Raw genomic sequence first — 19222 nt, 5'->3', positions numbered from 1 at the left:
AGCAAGCCAAACTCGATTCTCACGAGCCAGGATTATGAGCGTCTTGCTCCTTTATTGTCTCCAAATGTGAAAATGCGAGTGAAACTATAATAAACAGAAACAGTAAAGGAAACTTAGTCTAATTACAACAATCGTCATAATAACTAGTTAAATCGTTTGCCGATAGCACACTTAGCATGACACAGCGCGAACTCACACACGCATTTTACAAGACAATAACGTGGAGTTACGGCTGAATAAACAGAGTTTACATTACAAAGGTCAAACTTAAAAGCACGTAAACATTTTAGCCAATGTCTGCAAGAACTTCACAACTTACAGTTATTGCTTCCACGGGCGTAGGAAAGCACACAGAACTCAAGACGCTTCCACTATGCCTATCGCGACAGTAGCGCATCATGGAAATAGCGCATGTGCACAAATTGCGTATAACTTACGGAAATAAAGGTTCCGCTCAACAAAGCAATTAATCACATGAACTAAACAGATCTGCGGGCAGAACAATAAGTGTGCCCGAGACTTTAACAGAACCTAACCTGTGATCAAGGCACGCCAAGGAACGTCTTGTATCGAAGGGATGTCCGTATTAATAACCTTTTGTTGATGGAACTTTGATTCTGAATTTACAAATAAAACTACTTTTGATCAGACCTCCACTACCAGTTGTGTTTGTAAGCTGAGGAAGTAGTTCATCACCCTGTCAATCCTCATTTTGACCTTTGACCTAGGGCAGCTGGAACGTGATTAGAGCGAAAGGGCAGGTGATATTGTCGTTCCCTCTGTTCTGAGCGACTGCTGTGGTCGTGGCTGTAGCTGCAGTAGTAGCAGCGTGAAACAGATGTGTTGTTGTGGAAATCGTGCTGCGGCTTCAGGGTCTCACTTTGCTGTTCGCCTCAGGTTACAGATTTATCACATCTTAATCAACAGCAATAAAGCCACAGCAGGTTGCGGCAGAGCGGCTGGCTTCTCCAAGCGCTGGCTGTCAGGTGAACGTGAGGCTGTTTTGTTTCATTTTACAGGCCAACCTTACAGGGTACTCAGACAAACGATGGCAGCCCTTGCAGGAATTCAAAGGGTGTTTTTATCTTTTTGAGTGTGTGTGTGTGTGTGTGTGTCAGCCAGGGCCCGGAGCTCTCCTTTCCACACACGTGTAAATGGAGATAGGGGGAGGCTGCCAGACTCCGACGGTGAGCATGCAGAGCCATTTAACAAGGACATCTGTTCCACTTGGCTTGAGATACACACATGCCTCAGCTATCGTCTTGAGAGCTGAGCCTCAAAAGCAAGGGTGGCTAAATAAGATGGGGATTAGTGAGGACAAGAGGTAGAGATCCAAGAGGAAGTAGGACAGAAGGACATGGAAGGCCAGAGCCTGGCTGAAAAAATGTTGGGAAGAATCAGGTATAAAGAGGGAGCACAGCTGAGCTTTGTTGAAGAATGCAAGGGAAATGGTGGACCTTAAGAGCATGGAGTAGCCATCTGTTTAAATGAGCGGAATGCGTTACATTGAACTGTGTGAGTCTCTCCGCAGGAGCAAATGAATAATTTAATGGCTTTGCCATGTGCTGTCAGAGCACCTGCCATGAGGTGACGTCTAGCTGACCATTTTGTGTATCTGGTTCTTGACACCTGCTGGCTTGCTGCCAGGTTACGCCATCCTCCAGGCCATTATGGAGAAAGCAGGCCAGAACAACTGGCAGGTAAGCGCCATCTGTGTGGAGAGCTTCAACGATGCCAGTTATCGTCGGCTCCTGGAAGACCTCGACCGGCGTCAGGAGAAGAAGTTTGTCATTGATCTGGAACCCGAGAGACTACAGAACCTTCTGGAACAGGCGAGTGCCATTCATCTTGTCGGGCTGGCTTCATTTGTTAGTGGGGGAGTTGGGTCAGAAGAGAGTCTTTCTTATCGAGAGCAACGAAGAGGCCCAACAGAGAGGGCTGTGATTAAAAATGTGTCAACCAACTTTGTCTCAGTCTTCTGTCCTTGCCATTCTCTTCTTAGACCCAAAAATCCTCAGATAGTCAATGAGAACTGTAACTAGCAAGAAGAGTTAATCCACTGTCATTTTGCTTCTCTTACAGATTGTCAGTGTTGGAAAACATGTCAAAGGATATCACTACATCATGGCAAATTTGGTAAGGGGTCTTCTTAATGAACTTGATGTTGATAATACTCTGACCCTGTAAATACGTGCTTACTTAGACTCAGTCAAGCCCAGGCATTTTCAAACTTGGTAAAATCAGCTGTGGCCAGAGTCAATCCCAGGCCCACTCAGACTCAATATACCCAGGCGCAGATACTATAGACATAGTGCTGATCAGATTGGGCAAACACAGCTGTGCTAAGATACAATACACCCACATGGGCTTAAACTCTATGAATCCCAGTGTGCTCAGAATGTGAGGTTCTGCAGACTTGCCAAGTTGCCAATGTTTCCACTGCCCTTCCGTCTCTGACCCAAACCATTTTCCCTGTTTCTCTGGAACCAGGGGTTTAAGGACATCTCCCTGGAGAGGTTCATGCATGGTGGAGCCAATGTGACTGGTTTTCAGCTAGTAGACTTCAGCACACCCATGGTCCTTAAGCTCATGCAGCGCTGGAACAAGCTTGACCAACGAGAGTACCCTGGTTCTGATAGCCCACCCAAGGTAGGCCTGCCCTCTGCACTACTGTCTTTTAGAAGTTGATGGGCAGGGTTTCAAAATCTACGCTAGGATTAAAATCCTTCAGATGCAAAGGATTCTGAAATGATTAGTACAGAGGTTTAATTTCAATGGTCAGAGGAATAGTTCTTCAGAATCTGCTATTCTTTACCCATTTTCCTGTTTGTATGTCACTTCTATAGTTCTGTTTCACCCTTTCCTTGGATGCCGGGTGAATGGTCACTGGGAGTCGGGCTTTACTTGATAGTTTTTCCATTCATCCATGTCACTCCTTTAGATAGATATCTTTACTATAACAATGGCGGTATTGAGCACTCAAGCTATGCTTCAATATTTATGTGCATACATCTACTGTAAGTCCTCTAAATCTGTTGTGAGACATACTTCTGTTAACTCTGAGCTGTTACTTTGTAGAAAAGCTTCAGCTAAATGCATAAATGTAAATTTAAATGTAGGAACTGATGCCAAATGGGATCCTTATAGAATCCCAAGAACCAGAGGAATTTGTGGGACTTGGAGTCTTGAATGCTAGCAGATCTCAGAATTCCAGATAACAAGACTTTCATGTTAGTGGAATTCTAGAATCGTGAGAATAAGAATTGAGGGATTCCAGAACTTTGGGAACAGCGGCCTTCAGAAGCAACTAAGCTCAGTATTCTGATAATCATAGCTTTTCATATCACGGGGCTTCCAGAATCTTAAAAATTTAAATTGTGGGATTCTAGACCACTGAGAATAGGGGTCTTCAGTGATGATGGACATATTTGCCAAAAATCACAGATTTTTACATCAGTGGGGTTCTAGAATCTTGAGAAACAGTCTGGAGGACTCCAGGAAACTGGGAGTACAAATCTTCAGTTGCAGAGGATCTCAGAATGCTGATAATCAAATACTTTCATGACAGTGACTGTAGAATCTTAAGCACAAGAACTGAGGGACTATAGATGTTTAGAGACAGGGATTCAGAATGTAGACAATAATAGCTTTCCATGGTATAGGAGTTCTAGAATCTTGAAATTATGAATAGGATGTTTTCCAAAACTCTATGAATAATAAGAATCTTCGGTTGCAGCGGATATCCAAATCATACTTAACCCAGCTTTCATGTCAATCAGATTTTAAAATCTTAAATTTATAAATTGGGGGACAGTATAACTCCTGGAATAAATTCCATCAGAAGCAGGAAATTTCTGAATTATATGATCGTATCTTTTCATATTGGAGAAATGCCTGAGTCATGAAATTATGACTTGGTTGACTCTAAAACTATGAATAGGAATCTTTAGTGGCAGCTCAGAATTTTGATAACCATAGACTTTCATGTCAAAAGTATTATAGAATCTTGAAATTATGAGTTGAAAGGTTCTAGAACTCTGGGAATAAATGTCTTCAATGGCAGCGGATCTCAGAATTCTAATAATCACAGACTTTCATGTTGCGCAGACTATAGTTTGAGCTTCAGCTGGCAGCACGGAGCACAACTGAGAAGCAACGCTGTGCGACCGAGGCCTGCCAGCCGCTGTCATAGTGATTGGCTTCTTCACAGCAGCCTGCCTGTTAGCAGAACCAGGGCCAGGAGGGTTAAGACCTCAGCAGATAATGAATCATCACTGTTTTCTGCTGAAACTGTGTTTCTGTTCGCCCACGGGGTGGGCCCTCTTTGTCATGCACTCATCATCCTGACAGGCTGACCTCCTTTTCCTGCATGAAGACCTTAAAGATAGTTCATCCCAGCAGCACAAACACGATGAGGAGGGCTTCTCAGGAATGACTGTGTGAATGCACACATCTCTGTGTTTAAGTTTTTTTTCCGAGTACACTCACTTGAGGGTTTTATAGCAAATCGGCCAACAAGTACAGTTTTGCCATTGCCCAGTTCAGTTCATGGACCCACCGTGTGTTCAATTTCCACTGCACTCAAATGAAAGCAAATAGGCTGCCTTCCGCACCCATTTCTGTGGCCACTGTGATTTACCCCGGCAATCAAGTGGCTTCCTCATCCGTGGCCCATCTGCCCCGTGTGCTCTCAGGCGGAAGCCGACAGTTGCTCCTGCCGCTCTGGTGCGCCTGGTTTTTAAATGCTCGGCCCTTTGCCCAGATGTGAAGTGACAAGCTTTTGTGGGCTGCTTTGTCCTGATCTAGAGCGCATTACCGATTCCCCTCTCTTGCTCCTTGTTCCTCTTTATCTCCCTTCTTCTATTCCCTCTCTCTCTTGTTCTCTCACCCTCCTGCTTCTTTTCAGCTAAAGTCAAGTAGATTTATATAAATGAGAACGAAGTCACATGTCTGCTGCAGTCTCAGCAGTTTTCAGTTCAGTATTTTCATAGTGGTCAAATTCTTCTCTTTCTTGTGCACCTGAGCATGTGGTCATAGATACTGTATGGCTCGACAAATCAGCACTTTCACACCATATCCATCCCACTGGCCAAGATGAGGGCTGTGCTGACGTTATGTGTAGAACCCTGTTGAGATTCATTCCCCTGGGCTGTGGGCAGTGAGACCATGGACCTCTGCTCCTCCCTGGGGATGACCAGCCATTTGTCAGTGTCACACAGACCAAGGACTAGCCGATAAATCTGTGTTATTCTGGGAAAGTGAGAGTGACCTTCCTCCTCCTGCTGCGGCGGCGTTCTGTAATAAATGCATGGTGTTGTCCTCCATAAAGCCCTTGGGCCTGGTGTTGTCAGCCAGTGACCCCCTCGTGCTGTGTATGTGATGCGTGTGCATGCAGTAACTGTGTTGTTGCTTTGGACAGACAGCTGTATTCGGTAGATTATGACCTTTTGGCTCATTTATTATTATTTGTAAAGTACTGTAACTAAATTTAGTTTAAGTGAGGGTGGCGATGTGTCCAACCCTGATGAAGTCAGATTTGAGCCCTTTGAGCTCATTCGTTCCACCTGATGCCGTTTTCCTGACATTTGATTAACTTCTACAGCACCGTGATTTTTCCACTTTCACCACCAGGTTTTGACATTTACATTTACATTTACATTTATTCATTTAGCAGACACTTTTGTCCAAAGTGATGTACATCCGAGCAAAAGTACAATTTATGCATTACATTAAGAGAAGAAGACATAGCTGCAGAGAGTATTAATTCAACACAGTAATGTTTTGGGAAAAGTTTTAAAAAAGCCAAAATAAGCCATTATCTTTGAGAACGAATCCATAGTTCATCTGTATTCATGTTAAAAGAAGCTGTAAGTCATCTTGTGATAATGAGGGAAAAAATGTAGGTGCTTCAGTTTTATTTTGATACGGCTGTGTACAAATATCCTTAATTACATGCTACATTACCTAAGAGAACTTTGTGGAGGAGACCATCATGATGACATTTATCTATAAATGTCTTCAAATACTGTGGGGAGGCATGTTTTTTCCTAAATGATGGTAGTTAATGAAGTCTGTTTTCTATGGAAGTATTCAGGATGTATGCATGGCAAACATGACAGTCCAGCAGAATTTTCTTATAAAAATGTATACACGTGGACTGGTGTTCCGTCAAGGTTGTACCCTATCTCACACTCTGTGCCTCTGGGATAGGCTTAGGACCACCACAACCCTGCACTGGACAAGAAGTTATTCATAATGAGTGGATGACATACAGATATAACCTAAAGGGTAGTTGTTTTGCTACTAATCCACTGCTATAACACCTCCCACAATGACCTGCAGTGCTAGAAAAGTTTCACACAGTGCCACTTGCACAGCAGCCAAGGGAGTCTGGGTTCACTTGTGCTACTCTCTCAGCTATCAGGAGGAAGACCCCACAAAGAACCTAATGGACCATTACCCTCCTCCTCTTCCTCAGTACACCTCTGCGTTGGCTTACGATGGGGTGATGGTGATGGCAGAGGCATTCCGGAACCTGCGGCGGCAGAAGGTGGACCTCTCACGCCGTGGCAATGCAGGGGACTGTCTGGCAAACCCTGCAGCACCTTGGAACCAGGGATTGGACATGGAGCGCACACTCAAGCAGGTCTGTCTCAAAGAGACTTTGTCAGGGTTCTCGTACTGGGAATGTCTCACCTTATAGCGCGACAATCTAATGCCTGCGTTGGGTCAGATGAGGTCATACATGTTAGTATCTCACAGTACAAAACTTCATGGGGTTTATAGGACAAGAGCCAATTGTGCTATGAGTGCAGCCTTCATTTTGCATGTGGTACAAGGATGTTGTATAGAGTACAAAGCCTTTGGTACAGAGATCAGTTGTAGAGATCAGGAACCACATGCTATGGAAACCAAGAATGATGTTGTCTGGCAGCATTAAGTACAATTGTTGGACTAGTATTGACAGGAAATGAATACTACTCATATGAGACAATGTGCAATGCATGACATTGTTAGCTCCAGTGAAAGGACTAAAAGGCTGTAAAAACTGGAAAGAACTTATTACGTTTTCTGTACTAAGGTTCGCCTCCAAGGACTGACAGGAAACATCCAGTTTGACCACTATGGTCGGAGGGTCAACTACACAATGGATGTGTTTGAACTTAAAAGCAACGGTCCAAGAAGGGTAAATTCCGTAACCCCACACCCCGGACTATAATTACAGCACTTTCTTTCAGAAATGGGAACATTCATCCGTAACCACCTACTGTACTGGAACCATTAACTTGAGATGTTAATGACGAAACAACTATATATGGGCCATAACCCTTTCACACAATCCAGTCAGGATGTGGTTTGCTTTGCACCAACAAATCCAACCTCAGTCCAACACAGACACACAGTGTACAGTGATGCATGCTCTTGCTCTCTCTGCTCTCCAGATTGGCTACTGGAACGATGCTGACAAGTTGGTGCTGACCCAGAATGAAGCTCTGCTTCCCAACGAGACCTCTGGGATGGAAAACAGAACTGTCATTGTCACAACAATCATGGTAAGATCGCCGCTGCTGATAGAGCTGTGGTTTTTAAGGGTCGTAGACCACTATGGCTCAAGTTATGTCTAGATGAGGATGTAGAAGGTCCAAGTTACAGCAGACTTGCAGACCTCCTTTTGTTGCAAGCAAAGTCATTAACCTTGGGAGCTGACACTGACGCATGAAGTAACACGAAGAGTGTGTCCTTGGCTCTTGTTACGCACCACGCGTGGTGAGCGAACATACTCAACAGGAAGGAGTCAGCTCGAGCGAGGGAGGACTGCTTTGAGCAGTTCAAAAGCGAACGCTGAGCTGTGGTGTTGTTGCTTTGTTTGCTTTCTTCCCGTCTTCGGCAAAGCGGCTGAGGAAGCGAGCGAGCAAGCGCGCCATAGGTGTGCGGGAATCTGTCGTGTGTCTTGCATGGCTTGAGAGTGTTCCTGTCTCCCTCTTTCTCTGAATGAACGCGAGGCAGTGCAAAGCCACACTTCAGCAGCGTCCTCCTTTTTTCAGCCCCTCGTGAAGAACCCCTTATTCAGAAACTGAGCGGAAAGCGGACCAAGCCCTACCGCCACACCTGTGGTCGGTGTTGCACACCTGGTCGAGAAGGACTGCACCTGTGCGTGTGCCCTCCGTCGCTGCCCAGGTGTGTGGCCATTCTTACACACACACCAAGCAGGAAGACTTCTTGCCAACAGTTTTTAAGAGACATTTTTACCCAGTTTCTAATGTTACCTTTGTCTTCTTTTTGGGATGCAATAGCAGTCTGAAGCTTTTTCAAGGCAAATAAAACAAAAGAGTACAACCAAAAGGAGGGGAACTGCTAACCCATCTTATCTGTGGATGCTGAATTGCCCTGATATGCTTGTCCCAGTGTCACACTGGTGAACCCTGCCTTTTCCAATGGCCAAGAGCAGCACGACATGCCTAATTACATTCATGTGTCAGCAACCTGGTAGCATGTCCACACTCCTGCACTTGCCCATGGTCAGTCCTACTCCCACTGCTGGCCATTTCCTGTCCTGCGCACCATTTTCAAAAAGGCATTGGCTGTTCAGCTAAAATGCACTCTTATAAAGATGTTCGCTAGCTGCTCTCAAGTGGATCTCCCATGCATGAAGCATATGTTAAGACTGCTGAAGAGGAAGCACTGATCCTTCAACTGTCCTATGCTCCCTTGAAAGGACTCACCTGCAAAGGACCTGTCCTGCTCCAACTGGACCAAAACTCCAAGCAGGAGCAATTCTCCCCAAAATGTGTCTATGTGTAGAATTTAGACTTACAAGCTCCTATCTGTGCTTCACTGGTCTTTTGTAGGACAAGGCGCACCTTTGGGTGTGATCAAAGGTGATGTATGAAAGGAAACAATGAACAGGGTGTGAGACCTGCTACATGGATCCTACAGATTGCCGTTTGTCAAAGATGAGCTTTAGTCAATATTCCCAGGGTCACCTTGATAAAGAAAAAAAATTATATTTTCTGTTTTATATTTGAGTGCTACGAAAACAAACTTGCTGAGATGTCAAACTCATCACAAGGTCATCATCTGCCTGCTGAAGGGTTCAGTTCAACATTGTTGTCTGGGTTTACTCACTGTACCATCCATCTATACTCATAAGAGTTCCTTGCTGCTAAGTGAGGTGTGGCCAGTGGAAAATAAAAACAAAAATTCGTGCCCGGAAACTTCTGTGCTTTTCATGGTCTTATTTTCTGAATGCAGTCATGTTTTCCATATGTGCTTTCTGCCTTTCTTGTATAGTAGCCTGTATTTTACAGAGGTGTGTACAGGCACATCATCTTGAAAATTTAGAGCACATAACTTTTTTGCAAATGTTTAAACATATTGATCTAATAAATGAAAACCCAACAAATCTGTGTGTTTTCTTTGAGCTAATAAACTCACTATCGGCTCAGTTTAAGCTAATAATAATCAGTGTGTTCCATGCCTTTAAGAAATATACTGCATATATTTCTTTAACAAGTGCTATAGCGCTTATAAACGCCATATTATAAAAGCACTATTAAGTTGTAAAAGTTATGTATTTTTATCTGCTACACAAGCATGTATAGTTTTGTTATTGTATATCTTATTGGTATAGATGTACAAGTACATGTATTATATGTTATGTAGTGTGTTTATTGCAAGTTTTGAAATGTTGATATATATAAATTTAATTTGTCTGTTTATTGTGGGTGGAACTGATACATCTGTGCTTATTGGTTGTTCCGTATCCATTACGGTCATTGTCAGTGTATAGCTCTGCTTATGGTCACTGAGGTGTCAACATATTCTCTGTGATCAGTCACATGACAAACATGGTCATCTTAGCCTCAAGTTCTATTCACCTTGAGACAAGTGTGATTGCTCAGGGTGTGCATGTGTCGCTTGTATTTGCTATGTGCCCAACAAGCATGTTCCCTCGTTTTTGTCATGTGGCTGGTGCTTGACTGCTTCTAGTCTGTGTTGTCATTGTGTGGTCAGCATATATTCCATTCATTGCAGGAGGGTCCTTACGTCATGCTAAAGAAGAACTGGGAGATGTACGAGGGAAACGACCAGTATGAGGGCTACTGTATAGACCTGGCATCCGAGATCGCCAAGCACATCGGCATCAAGTACAAAATTTCCATTGTGCCAGATGGCAAGTACGGCGCCAGGGACCCTGAGACCAAGATCTGGAACGGCATGGTCGGGGAGCTGGTCTATGGGGTAAGGCGGTCAAGTAAAATACTGAGGATGGGGAGCAGCAGGCTGTAGGTTATAGGAAACAGCAAAGTATGGCGGTAGGGAGGAGGATGGTATAGGGTTGGATATGGAAGAGCATTACAATATGTGGTAGGGTGTAGGAGGTTATACATGTAAAAAGCTGTAGGGTGCAGCGATGGACTGTAGTAGGGTATAGGACATATGAAGGATTATGGGAAAGAAAATAGAGAGCACTAGACTGGAAGGGACAGCAAGCAATAGGTTGTAGAGTATAAAAAATAAATATGAGCAGGGCAATTGGGAATACATAGTTGGGGATATGTCGGATCCTTTTGAGAGAACAAAATGCCATGGCAGGGAGCAGTAGGGAACAGAAACAGTGGAAGGTCGAGCACGTGGGAGAAAGGTAAGGCTCAAATGGATGCAGGGGTTGTATCCACAGGGCAGAGAGAGGAGCTGGACAGAATGACTCAGTATAGCAGCCCCCACAAGCCTTGCACTCCCTGTGGGGCATGGTCAAAGCCCTACTCACTGGCTATTCATCTGTCCACACTCTCATCAGAAGGTCCCCTCCCACCTTTGCTGAGTGCAAGCATCAATTCAGCAGTGTCAGGACGCCTCCTTTAAAACGCATGAGAAACTTTCTCTTTCCCTGCTTAGAACGTCAGCTTGTCATAACAAAAGTTTAATATCTTTCCTGGATTAATTCTGAGCTTCCAACAGCTGAGGCGAGAGGAGAAAAAAGGCTACTAAGTCACTAACAAGTAATCTGGTTTGTGGATTTAGAACTGGGCCTTGTGAGTTTGCAGACCTCCACAGCTGTATCCAATTTCGTGGGGAGCTGCAGAACTTATCACCTCCTCCCCCAGTTCAGCCTCAGCCTCCACACCGGTTTTCCATCCTGAGTTTTAAATTAAGCCTCTGGGATTAAAGTGATTCAATTTTAAATTCTAACACGCAAAGTCATGTTCTGTCACAAAATGTAATGAAAAAAATTAGGAAAATAGAGGAAGCAGAATTATTTCTGCCCTACCTCCTTTTTGGAGTGCTGGGAAGCTGGTGGCCATGCTGGCTCATGAAGGAGGCACTCTATTCTTTGCAGGGAATACTGTTCACACACAGAGCAGTCATGTAAAACCAGGAACATTTTAGCACAGAGGATTTCTGCATACACTTCATAGTGTGTTTTGATAGTGATGATCATTGTGACTTATAAAGGGAATGCAAAGAAACAGAGAGGGAAAGTTTAATATTCACTTCTTGCTGCCTCCGCAGAAAGCAGAGATTGCTGTGGCACCATTGACCATAACGCTGGTGAGGGAGGAGGTCATTGACTTCTCCAAGCCCTTCATGAGTCTGGGCATCTCCATAATGATCAAGAAGCCACAGAAGTCCAAGCCAGGGGTGTTCTCCTTCCTGGACCCGCTGGCCTATGAGATCTGGATGTGCATCGTGTTCGCCTACATCGGAGTGAGTGTGGTGCTCTTCCTGGTGAGCCGGTTCAGCCCCTACGAGTGGCACACTGAGGAGCCAGAGGAGGGCACTGATGGGCAGCCAAGTGACCAGCCTCCCAACGAGTTTGGCATCTTCAACAGCCTCTGGTTTTCTTTGGGGGCCTTCATGCAGCAGGGATGTGACATCTCCCCGAGGTGGGTGAGCTGCCAGAGCCTTGGACACACAGTGGTCCCTGAAGCTGCTCTTAGACATGTTCGTGTCTTCTCAAGGAGAACGGTGATCAATCCTGTACTAGATATTTCAGTTAGTTGCCTCTATGCCATGTAGACATGTATGCAAATTTTACCAAAAAAAGAGGACCAGCTCTTGGACTGAAATCTATGTTTATGTAGTCATATTCTGGTCTGAGTTTTGCCAGCATTTTAGTAGTGTTCAGACTTCATGCAAAATGTGTGTTGATGGAGATCACAGTAACGAGGGAAGGAAAGATATGAAAAGTTTTTAAAATACAACTGAGAAATTGAGTGGCTTGTCGTATCACTTGAGACTTGTCCACTGGTGTGTCTGCCTTTTAAGCTGCTTTGATACCTGTGTGGTGTCCCTAAGAGGAGACTGTTCTAGCATCCGTGAAACAAAGGCAATATTACACTGATGCGAATCAAGATCACAGCCTCTGCAAATAGCAAGTGTCTTAATTTGAGAATGTTGGGCAAGCCAGTCTTTTTAGTCCAGAATTGTTTAGCTCATATTTTCTCAAGTTTGTTGTCACTGTTGAATTCTAACCCTATTTAAAGTCACCATTAGCAACATATATCTATACGCTCCATCTTCATGAGTATTGTATGTTCTGAGTTTAGGAGCTGTGTTTCAGAGTGTGTGTGTGCGTACGTGCGAGATTATGTCTGCTTTTTCACGCTTCTCACTCAATGGCCGCTGTGGAGTTCTCCTGTCCTGTCCAATGTCACATCATGACGTCAGCCTGTGCCTCAAGTAGCTTGTGGTGGCCATGTGTCGTGCTTTTTCAATGTTCTTGGGGTGGGGTGGGGTGGGTTGGGGCTGGGTCACTTTAAGCTGGTGTTTTGTGGGTGAGGGACTGCAGGGACCACTCTTCTTATCTCATGGTGAGCAGCTCTCTGTGAACATTCATACTCTTCCCACAACTCAGACGCGACAGCTGATCCATCGTTGTGTCCTGCCAGGCCGTGCCACGTGGCTCTCTCTGTTATGGGTCGTCTCTGTATGGCACACTCCACTTCCCCATCGCAGCCACAGCATAGCGACTGAGGCCTCGCCTCCCTGAGTTCCTTTAAACAAAATCAGACTGTATTTTTCAGCCCCCCAGAAACGTGGCTCATCTCGTGACAGGAAGCGGCGTCCGCGCGAGGAATCCAAGGTACTTAGAAAGCAATCAAAATGACGGCGCCCCTCAGCACTGACCAGCCCGGTGCTGTGGTGGTCCTGTGATTTTGATTCAGCTCTAGTTAATATTTATATACAAATATATCCGTTTTCCTGTGTAGAAGTATAAGGATTTACACTGGAATAGAAATTAAGACCCTGACAGCACATAAAAGTTACTATTGCCAAGGTACTGTAATGACTCTACATGTAAATATGGAATGAGCATCACTTTCAGCCTTAGGAACTGCCAACTATACCACGCATTCTCTAAGGAAACTGGAATGGTTGAAACACAGTATTTCTCCAAGATTCTGCAAAGTGAAGATGGAGGAACGTCACTCATTGACATTAAACCTGAATGACATGGAACCTTAAGTGGGATCTAGCTCATCTGTAATATCAAGTGATAAATGGCAGTATTAGGTTTTGCCCAGTTCCAGTACATCTCACACATCCACGCCAATGGATACCTGTAAAACACAATGATTCAAGGACATAAATTTGTCATGCCATTTATACAAAAGTTATAACTAAGGGCCACCAGCATCACATATGGCCAGATCAGTAGCTATGGATGTAACCTCTGTGCACTTCCATGGATATGGATGGCTTCAGCGGACTTGGTGGAGTTTGTGGGAGTCCCTGACTGACCTTACGGAGTTGACAGTTAGTTTTGCTTTGGGAGGGGGCAACAAGAGACAGCTGGTAGCTTAGCAGTTAGAGCTGCTGCCTTTGGACCCAAAGGTCAGAGGTCCCATTCCCACCTTCAGCTGTTGTACCCTTGAGCAAGGATACTTACCCTAAATTGCTCCAGTAAAAAAACTACCCTGCTGTATAAATGGGTAAATAATTGTAAGTACCTTAACACTAAGTCAAATTGGAGAAAAGCTTCAGTTTAGTGAATAAATGTATAGTGTGGTCAGTTAGTCTCAGAGTGGAAGTCTTGGTTTGAATGTAAGAAGGGTCAAACTGGTTTGACTTTGTTTACTACTTACTTGTCAAAAAATGGAATCCAAACAGTCCATGGTAAATGAAACATGATAGGATTGTGGATGAGTAGGTTGAGTAGCACACATGGAGTATGAGTTGAGGCTTCCTGCTGTTAGGAAGAAGGTGCAGGAAAGGAGAACACCTGTGACCGGATTTTTTGAGCAGCCAGCCATGTGCTAAAGAGATCCAAAATGCCTCCAAGTAAAATGAGGAAATATGAAGTAATTTCACAGAATGAGAGATTGTACACTCCGGGTTGAGCTTGCTCATTGGCTGACAGAAGCGAGGAGGCAGAGCTTGAGGGGGTATATCTAACCATGCTAAAATGAACGAGTAGGAATTCCTCAACGTGACGCAAAGCTCAAGCTGGTTTGATTTCCCAAGCAGCAGGACTCATGTCCTGCTATTATTCAACACAAATGTTAGAGACCAGGCGACTGTGTGGAAACAACAGAAAGTGACCTCTGCCTGTGTCTGAAGGTGAGCTCTGCTGCCACTCAGAGATCTCTGTCTCACTCCGTCTCTTTCCTGCCCCTGGACAGGAGGCACTGCTTACCATCCACAGAGTGAGTAAGGGGTAGTGCTGAAGGCATATTGCTGGGGTAAGGTTGTCCACAGTGAGATAAACAAAGCTCAGTGATGGTGCCCACATGTGTCACTGCTCTTCTAGTGTTTCAGCTCACAAGGTCTCTAGGTATGATACAGTTGAATATATTCTGATAGCTTTGACAATCTTGTACCGTATGGATGATCTGGACTAGTAGCTCTTAAGTCCTTCTGTGGTTCTGATGCTCTGATCAGCTGTTCCTGTAGTCCTGGTTAAAATGTAATCTTCCTGTAATTACCTTTTCCTGGTTAATTTGTTGTGGGTTCATTATTTGACTGTTTCTGTTGCTCTAATTGTTCTAATCTCCAGCCATCTGGGGGTATTTCACACACAAATAATGTGAATATGCCTTGACAGAATTGTTGGTCATTTTGTAATGCGAAAAAATTATGATTTTTCAAAAGTTCTGTTTCTGAAATTTCTGATATGACTCGGTTGAGTTCTTCAGAACCTTCCCATGTTATCCATATGAACAGCACACCACAAGATGTCCAGCTTTGAGCATATTCTTTTCCGTAGAGAGAACTGGTTTTGGGGGGGTGCAATGGCGCAGTGGGCTTGGCCAGGTTCCGCTCTCTGGCGGGTCTGGGGCTCGAGTGCCACTGGGGGTGCCTTGCGATGGACTGATGTCCTGTCCGCGGTGTGTCCCCTTCCCCCTCCAGCCCTGTGTTGCCGGGTTAGGCTCCGGTTTGCTGCTACCCCGCTCAGGACAAGCGGTTTCAGCCAGAACTGGTTTTTCTCTGCCTATCTAGCTTGGTATGAAGTTATGGTCCCAGTGCAGTCCTGTCCCTCCCCCTTGTGGCTACTCTGCAGCACTGCAGTTGCATTGGCAGTTGGGTTATGTAGTACAAATGTGAAGCCAATGAGCTGCTTCATGGTGCCCCCACAGGTCCCTCTCTGGCCGCATTGTGGGTGGGGTCTGGTGGTTCTTCACCCTCATCATTATCTCATCATATACGGCCAACCTGGCTGCCTTCCTCACTGTGGAGAGAATGGTGTCACCCATCGAGAGTGCAGAGGACCTTGCCAAGCAGACGGACATTGCGTATGGGACGCTGGACTCAGGCTCCACCAAAGAGTTCTTCAGGGTGAGAAGATAAATGCCTAACTGGAAGCTCCATGTTAAACTCAAGCCAGTGTGAACAGCAGTTCTATGTTAAAGTGGAAGGTTGATGCTTTCCATGTACTCTGCATTGTGCTGTTCGTGGTTCTGAAACAGGCCTTGTGGAAATGAAGATATGCTCATGCTTGCCTTTTGGTTACTGAATAAACTATACACTGGCTCCTCATGTTACACATGGTCAGTTTTACAAAAATTTTCCAGTTTAGTTTTAATTGCATTTCCTTCACTCATCTGTTTTCCAAGTTTTTTGTCTGTAGCACAATGAATGCTGCTTGTTTACCTGCCAAGCCAACAGATGGTGGTAAAACACCCAAAGACAATATGAGTGTAGGACCAGCAGACTCAAACTCACTTTGACACTGTTTAAAACTCATGTTTGGTGTTCTTAAGTGTTGGAGATGAATAACAAGATGAGGAATGCTGTGAGCAAATTGAGGGATGTCTGCATGATGAACATATTATGACTTTTTAGTAACAGGGACTTTGAATATATCAACAAAAAACATTAGAAACAAACTCGAGGTCCCAATTATTCTCACAAGATGGCAATCCAATGTATAAAGCAACTTCCAATCACCAGTTGATTTCAAATGACTGATATGGTATTCCCCTTTCTACCCCCCAGAGGTCAAAGATCGCTGTGTATGAGAAAATGTGGACCTACATGAAGTCAGCTGAGCCCACTGTGTTCACCAAGACTACAGCAGAGGGCGTGGCACGCGTGCGCAAGTCCAAGGGGAAGTACGCCTTCCTGCTGGAGTCAACCATGAATGAGTACACTGAACAGCGCAAACCCTGCGACACCATGAAGGTCGGGGGCAACCTGGACTCCAAGGGCTACGGCGTGGCCACGCCCAAGGGCTCACAGTTAAGGTGGGTGGAATAGTGTAACAATATGCCAGCGTGTTGTTATGGTATTCCACCTTCCCTGGCGTGCCTTGTGTTCACCAAACGGCAGCTGGGCTGAGTGTGTTTGCCTGTGTGAATGTGTGTGTGAATGTGACTGAGCCATGGTAATGTATGTAATCTCATTTTCGCTTTCTGCAGAACATCTCACAGGTAATCATGCATTTACTGTGAAAAGTTAATATGAAAAATGTTTTGTTTGTTGCTTTCTGCTGTGAATTACATGTGAACAAACAGCACCGACTCATGCCACTAAACTCTGCCCATGAAATCATAGACAAAACACAGAGGGATACGGATAAGTGATACAGTAATTTGTTTGTGCACTTTAAGCAGGTATCTACTTAAGTGAGGATTAAATAAGGCAAATATTTTTAGAGAATATTAGTCGTAGCATAAGTCAGCCACTTGCATAATGCACTACCAATATATCTCTACTGATGGTATCAATCACTAGATACACTCATTCCAGCAACTCAAAATCCTTCTCTGAATTGGCCGCTTTTTTATTACTGACCCTGAGTTACAGTAGGTATCAAGATCTATCTGGTATCAGGTTTTTGTCAGTGCCCTTTGGTGAATACGCTGAATCCTTGTGTTGTGAACAAGGTTACAAATTTCTGACCATACAAACAGTTTACAGTTTATTTTAAATTCTATTTTCGTCACCTACGTATTTTCTAAAATTTCTCTTTGTGGTAAAGTGCACTTGACCCATGTCTATCCTCTGAGCAGATAGATAGGTGGCAGTAAAGTGCATCCAAAAGGAATAGGAATGCGGACTGCTTTAATTCAGCTCACTTCCACAGTGTTTATAGCTCGTGTCTGATGTTCTTGAGTGTTGGTGATCAATATCAAGATAAGAACGCTGTACATGTTTATGGAATGATTCAGTGAACAATTGGCACTGGAGTTTTGTATGCTTACTTCCAGCCATTTAAAGCTACTTTTAATTTTAATGTAGGTCAAAATTAATAAAAAAATTCCAAAACATTAAAGTCTTACCACTTCTTTTATGATAGCTATATCAGACATTTTTGTTGAAAATAACCTGAAAATAGATTGAGGGACATCTGTATTATTTTCTCCATTTGACTTAAAGTTTAGTTACAAAAATTTAAAAGCAAACTTCTAGTCCCAATTATGTCTGTAAATGGAGGAGCCACTGTACTCCATTAACAATGAGTTCTTGACTAATGACAGCGTTCTGTTCCGACAACTTGTCACAAGTCAATATCGCAATTCTCTTATAGCGTATCACAGCAAGCATAACATATGAAAAATTAACATGCATGAGTGCTGAGTAGTATAATAAGCTTTTTTAAAACTAATTTTATATATTTCTTTTGTGCAACACAATACTCACATTTTCACATGCTAGAAATTTTACATAAGTCATTTTAAGAGAATCATAAAGAGAAAGAGAGAGAGTGGGAAGAAAGAGAATGGGTGTCTTGGAACAGATTGTTAGACACTGAAACCAAACTCTGGGACTCTAAAATAATATAACAAGACTGCTGTAACAGCCATAGTTAAGTCCAAGTGACATACGTCATAAGTGGAGGACTACTTGTAGAAGAGTGCTCACAGAGACTGTGGAAATCTGCCTGAAGACAAAGAGCAGAAATAAGACTCGTGCAAAAATGCACCGTACACCAAGGTAACATGTCTGGTGTTTCCTGAATTTCAGGAGAGTTCTTAATCCCTGTTTCCAAAGAAAAAATTAAAAATCACTATTTAAATCTCGTCCCTCAAACTGTGCTCACTGATGATCTTCGTACATTTTCCGAAGTGGGAGTCTCACATGTTATGAACAGATGGTCCGAAAGTCCTACGAAGACACTGTATTAGAATTTTACTTTCAGATGTGGTCTTCGAGGACTGTGCACTTTCCTATGGTGAAGTTCTGACAGACTGCGATGGTTCCCACTCTTCCTGACTCGTGGAATAATTGTGTTCTGTCAACGACTTCTCCTGACCACAAGAAAAAGCTGGAGCTCTAAAGTGTGAGCAGGTGGCATCAGACGTGGCTGTTGCTCCACATGGTAATCAGCACAACTGTACATATTAGATGTTTGCTTTGCTTTTAATCCTCTTTTTCTTCAGCTCATAAGTTTTCTCACTTTCAATGTTATGCTGCTATTTGATGGTGTTGCTGAAAGTTTTTTTAAATGAGATCTTCCTGTCACTCCAAATAACTCTCTCAAACTCAACACTGAGTCAGTACTTTTAAACCAGTGTCAGTCTGGGCATCTTAGCATGACTAGAAGACCCATGTATACAGGACAAGGGGCCAATGAGGTAACAAGGTGTTGAGTTTTTCAGGTCTAAACAAAGACTGACACAATTTCCATGAGACTACAGACATGCTAACGCTGTCTGCCTTATGATTACAGAGACAATATGCGCATCGTAAGTTTTCCTTAAATTGTATAGCCAGTGGTCTCTAGAAGGTGACACAATTTTCCCAGCGCAAACACACTGGACAATCCAGAAACACA

The 19222-nt window shown here is 43.9% G+C and overlaps 1 protein-coding gene across 3 annotated transcripts in view; it reads left to right on the top strand.

Annotated features, from left to right (window-relative positions):
* LOC108921470 (glutamate receptor 4-like) overlaps window positions 1-19222 on the top strand; it is a 48425-nt gene that overhangs the window by 23861 nt on the left and 5342 nt on the right. For 2 of the 3 annotated variants that reach the window (XM_029249205.1, XM_018730942.2), the window contains exons 4-13: window positions 1648-1832; window positions 2083-2136; window positions 2491-2649; window positions 6479-6646; window positions 7082-7186; window positions 7443-7553; window positions 10036-10242; window positions 11515-11888; window positions 15582-15780; window positions 16441-16688. In XM_029249205.1, coding sequence (XP_029105038.1) covers window positions 1648-1832; window positions 2083-2136; window positions 2491-2649; window positions 6479-6646; window positions 7082-7186; window positions 7443-7553; window positions 10036-10242; window positions 11515-11888; window positions 15582-15780; window positions 16441-16688 — 1810 coding nt within the window. Of the gene's footprint in view, window positions 1-1647; window positions 1833-2082; window positions 2137-2490; window positions 2650-6478; window positions 6647-7081; window positions 7187-7442; window positions 7554-8045; window positions 8191-10035; window positions 10243-11514; window positions 11889-15581; window positions 15781-16440; window positions 16689-19222 lie in introns of those variants that run through there. The other variant, XM_029249206.1, reaches the window with a different exon arrangement.

The sequence above is a fragment of the Scleropages formosus genome, chromosome 25 (genome assembly GCF_900964775.1).
Source record: "Scleropages formosus chromosome 25, fSclFor1.1, whole genome shotgun sequence".
Classification (NCBI taxonomy): domain Eukaryota; kingdom Metazoa; phylum Chordata; class Actinopteri; order Osteoglossiformes; family Osteoglossidae; genus Scleropages; species Scleropages formosus.
This window is presented reverse-complemented; position numbering and strand designations above follow the sequence as displayed.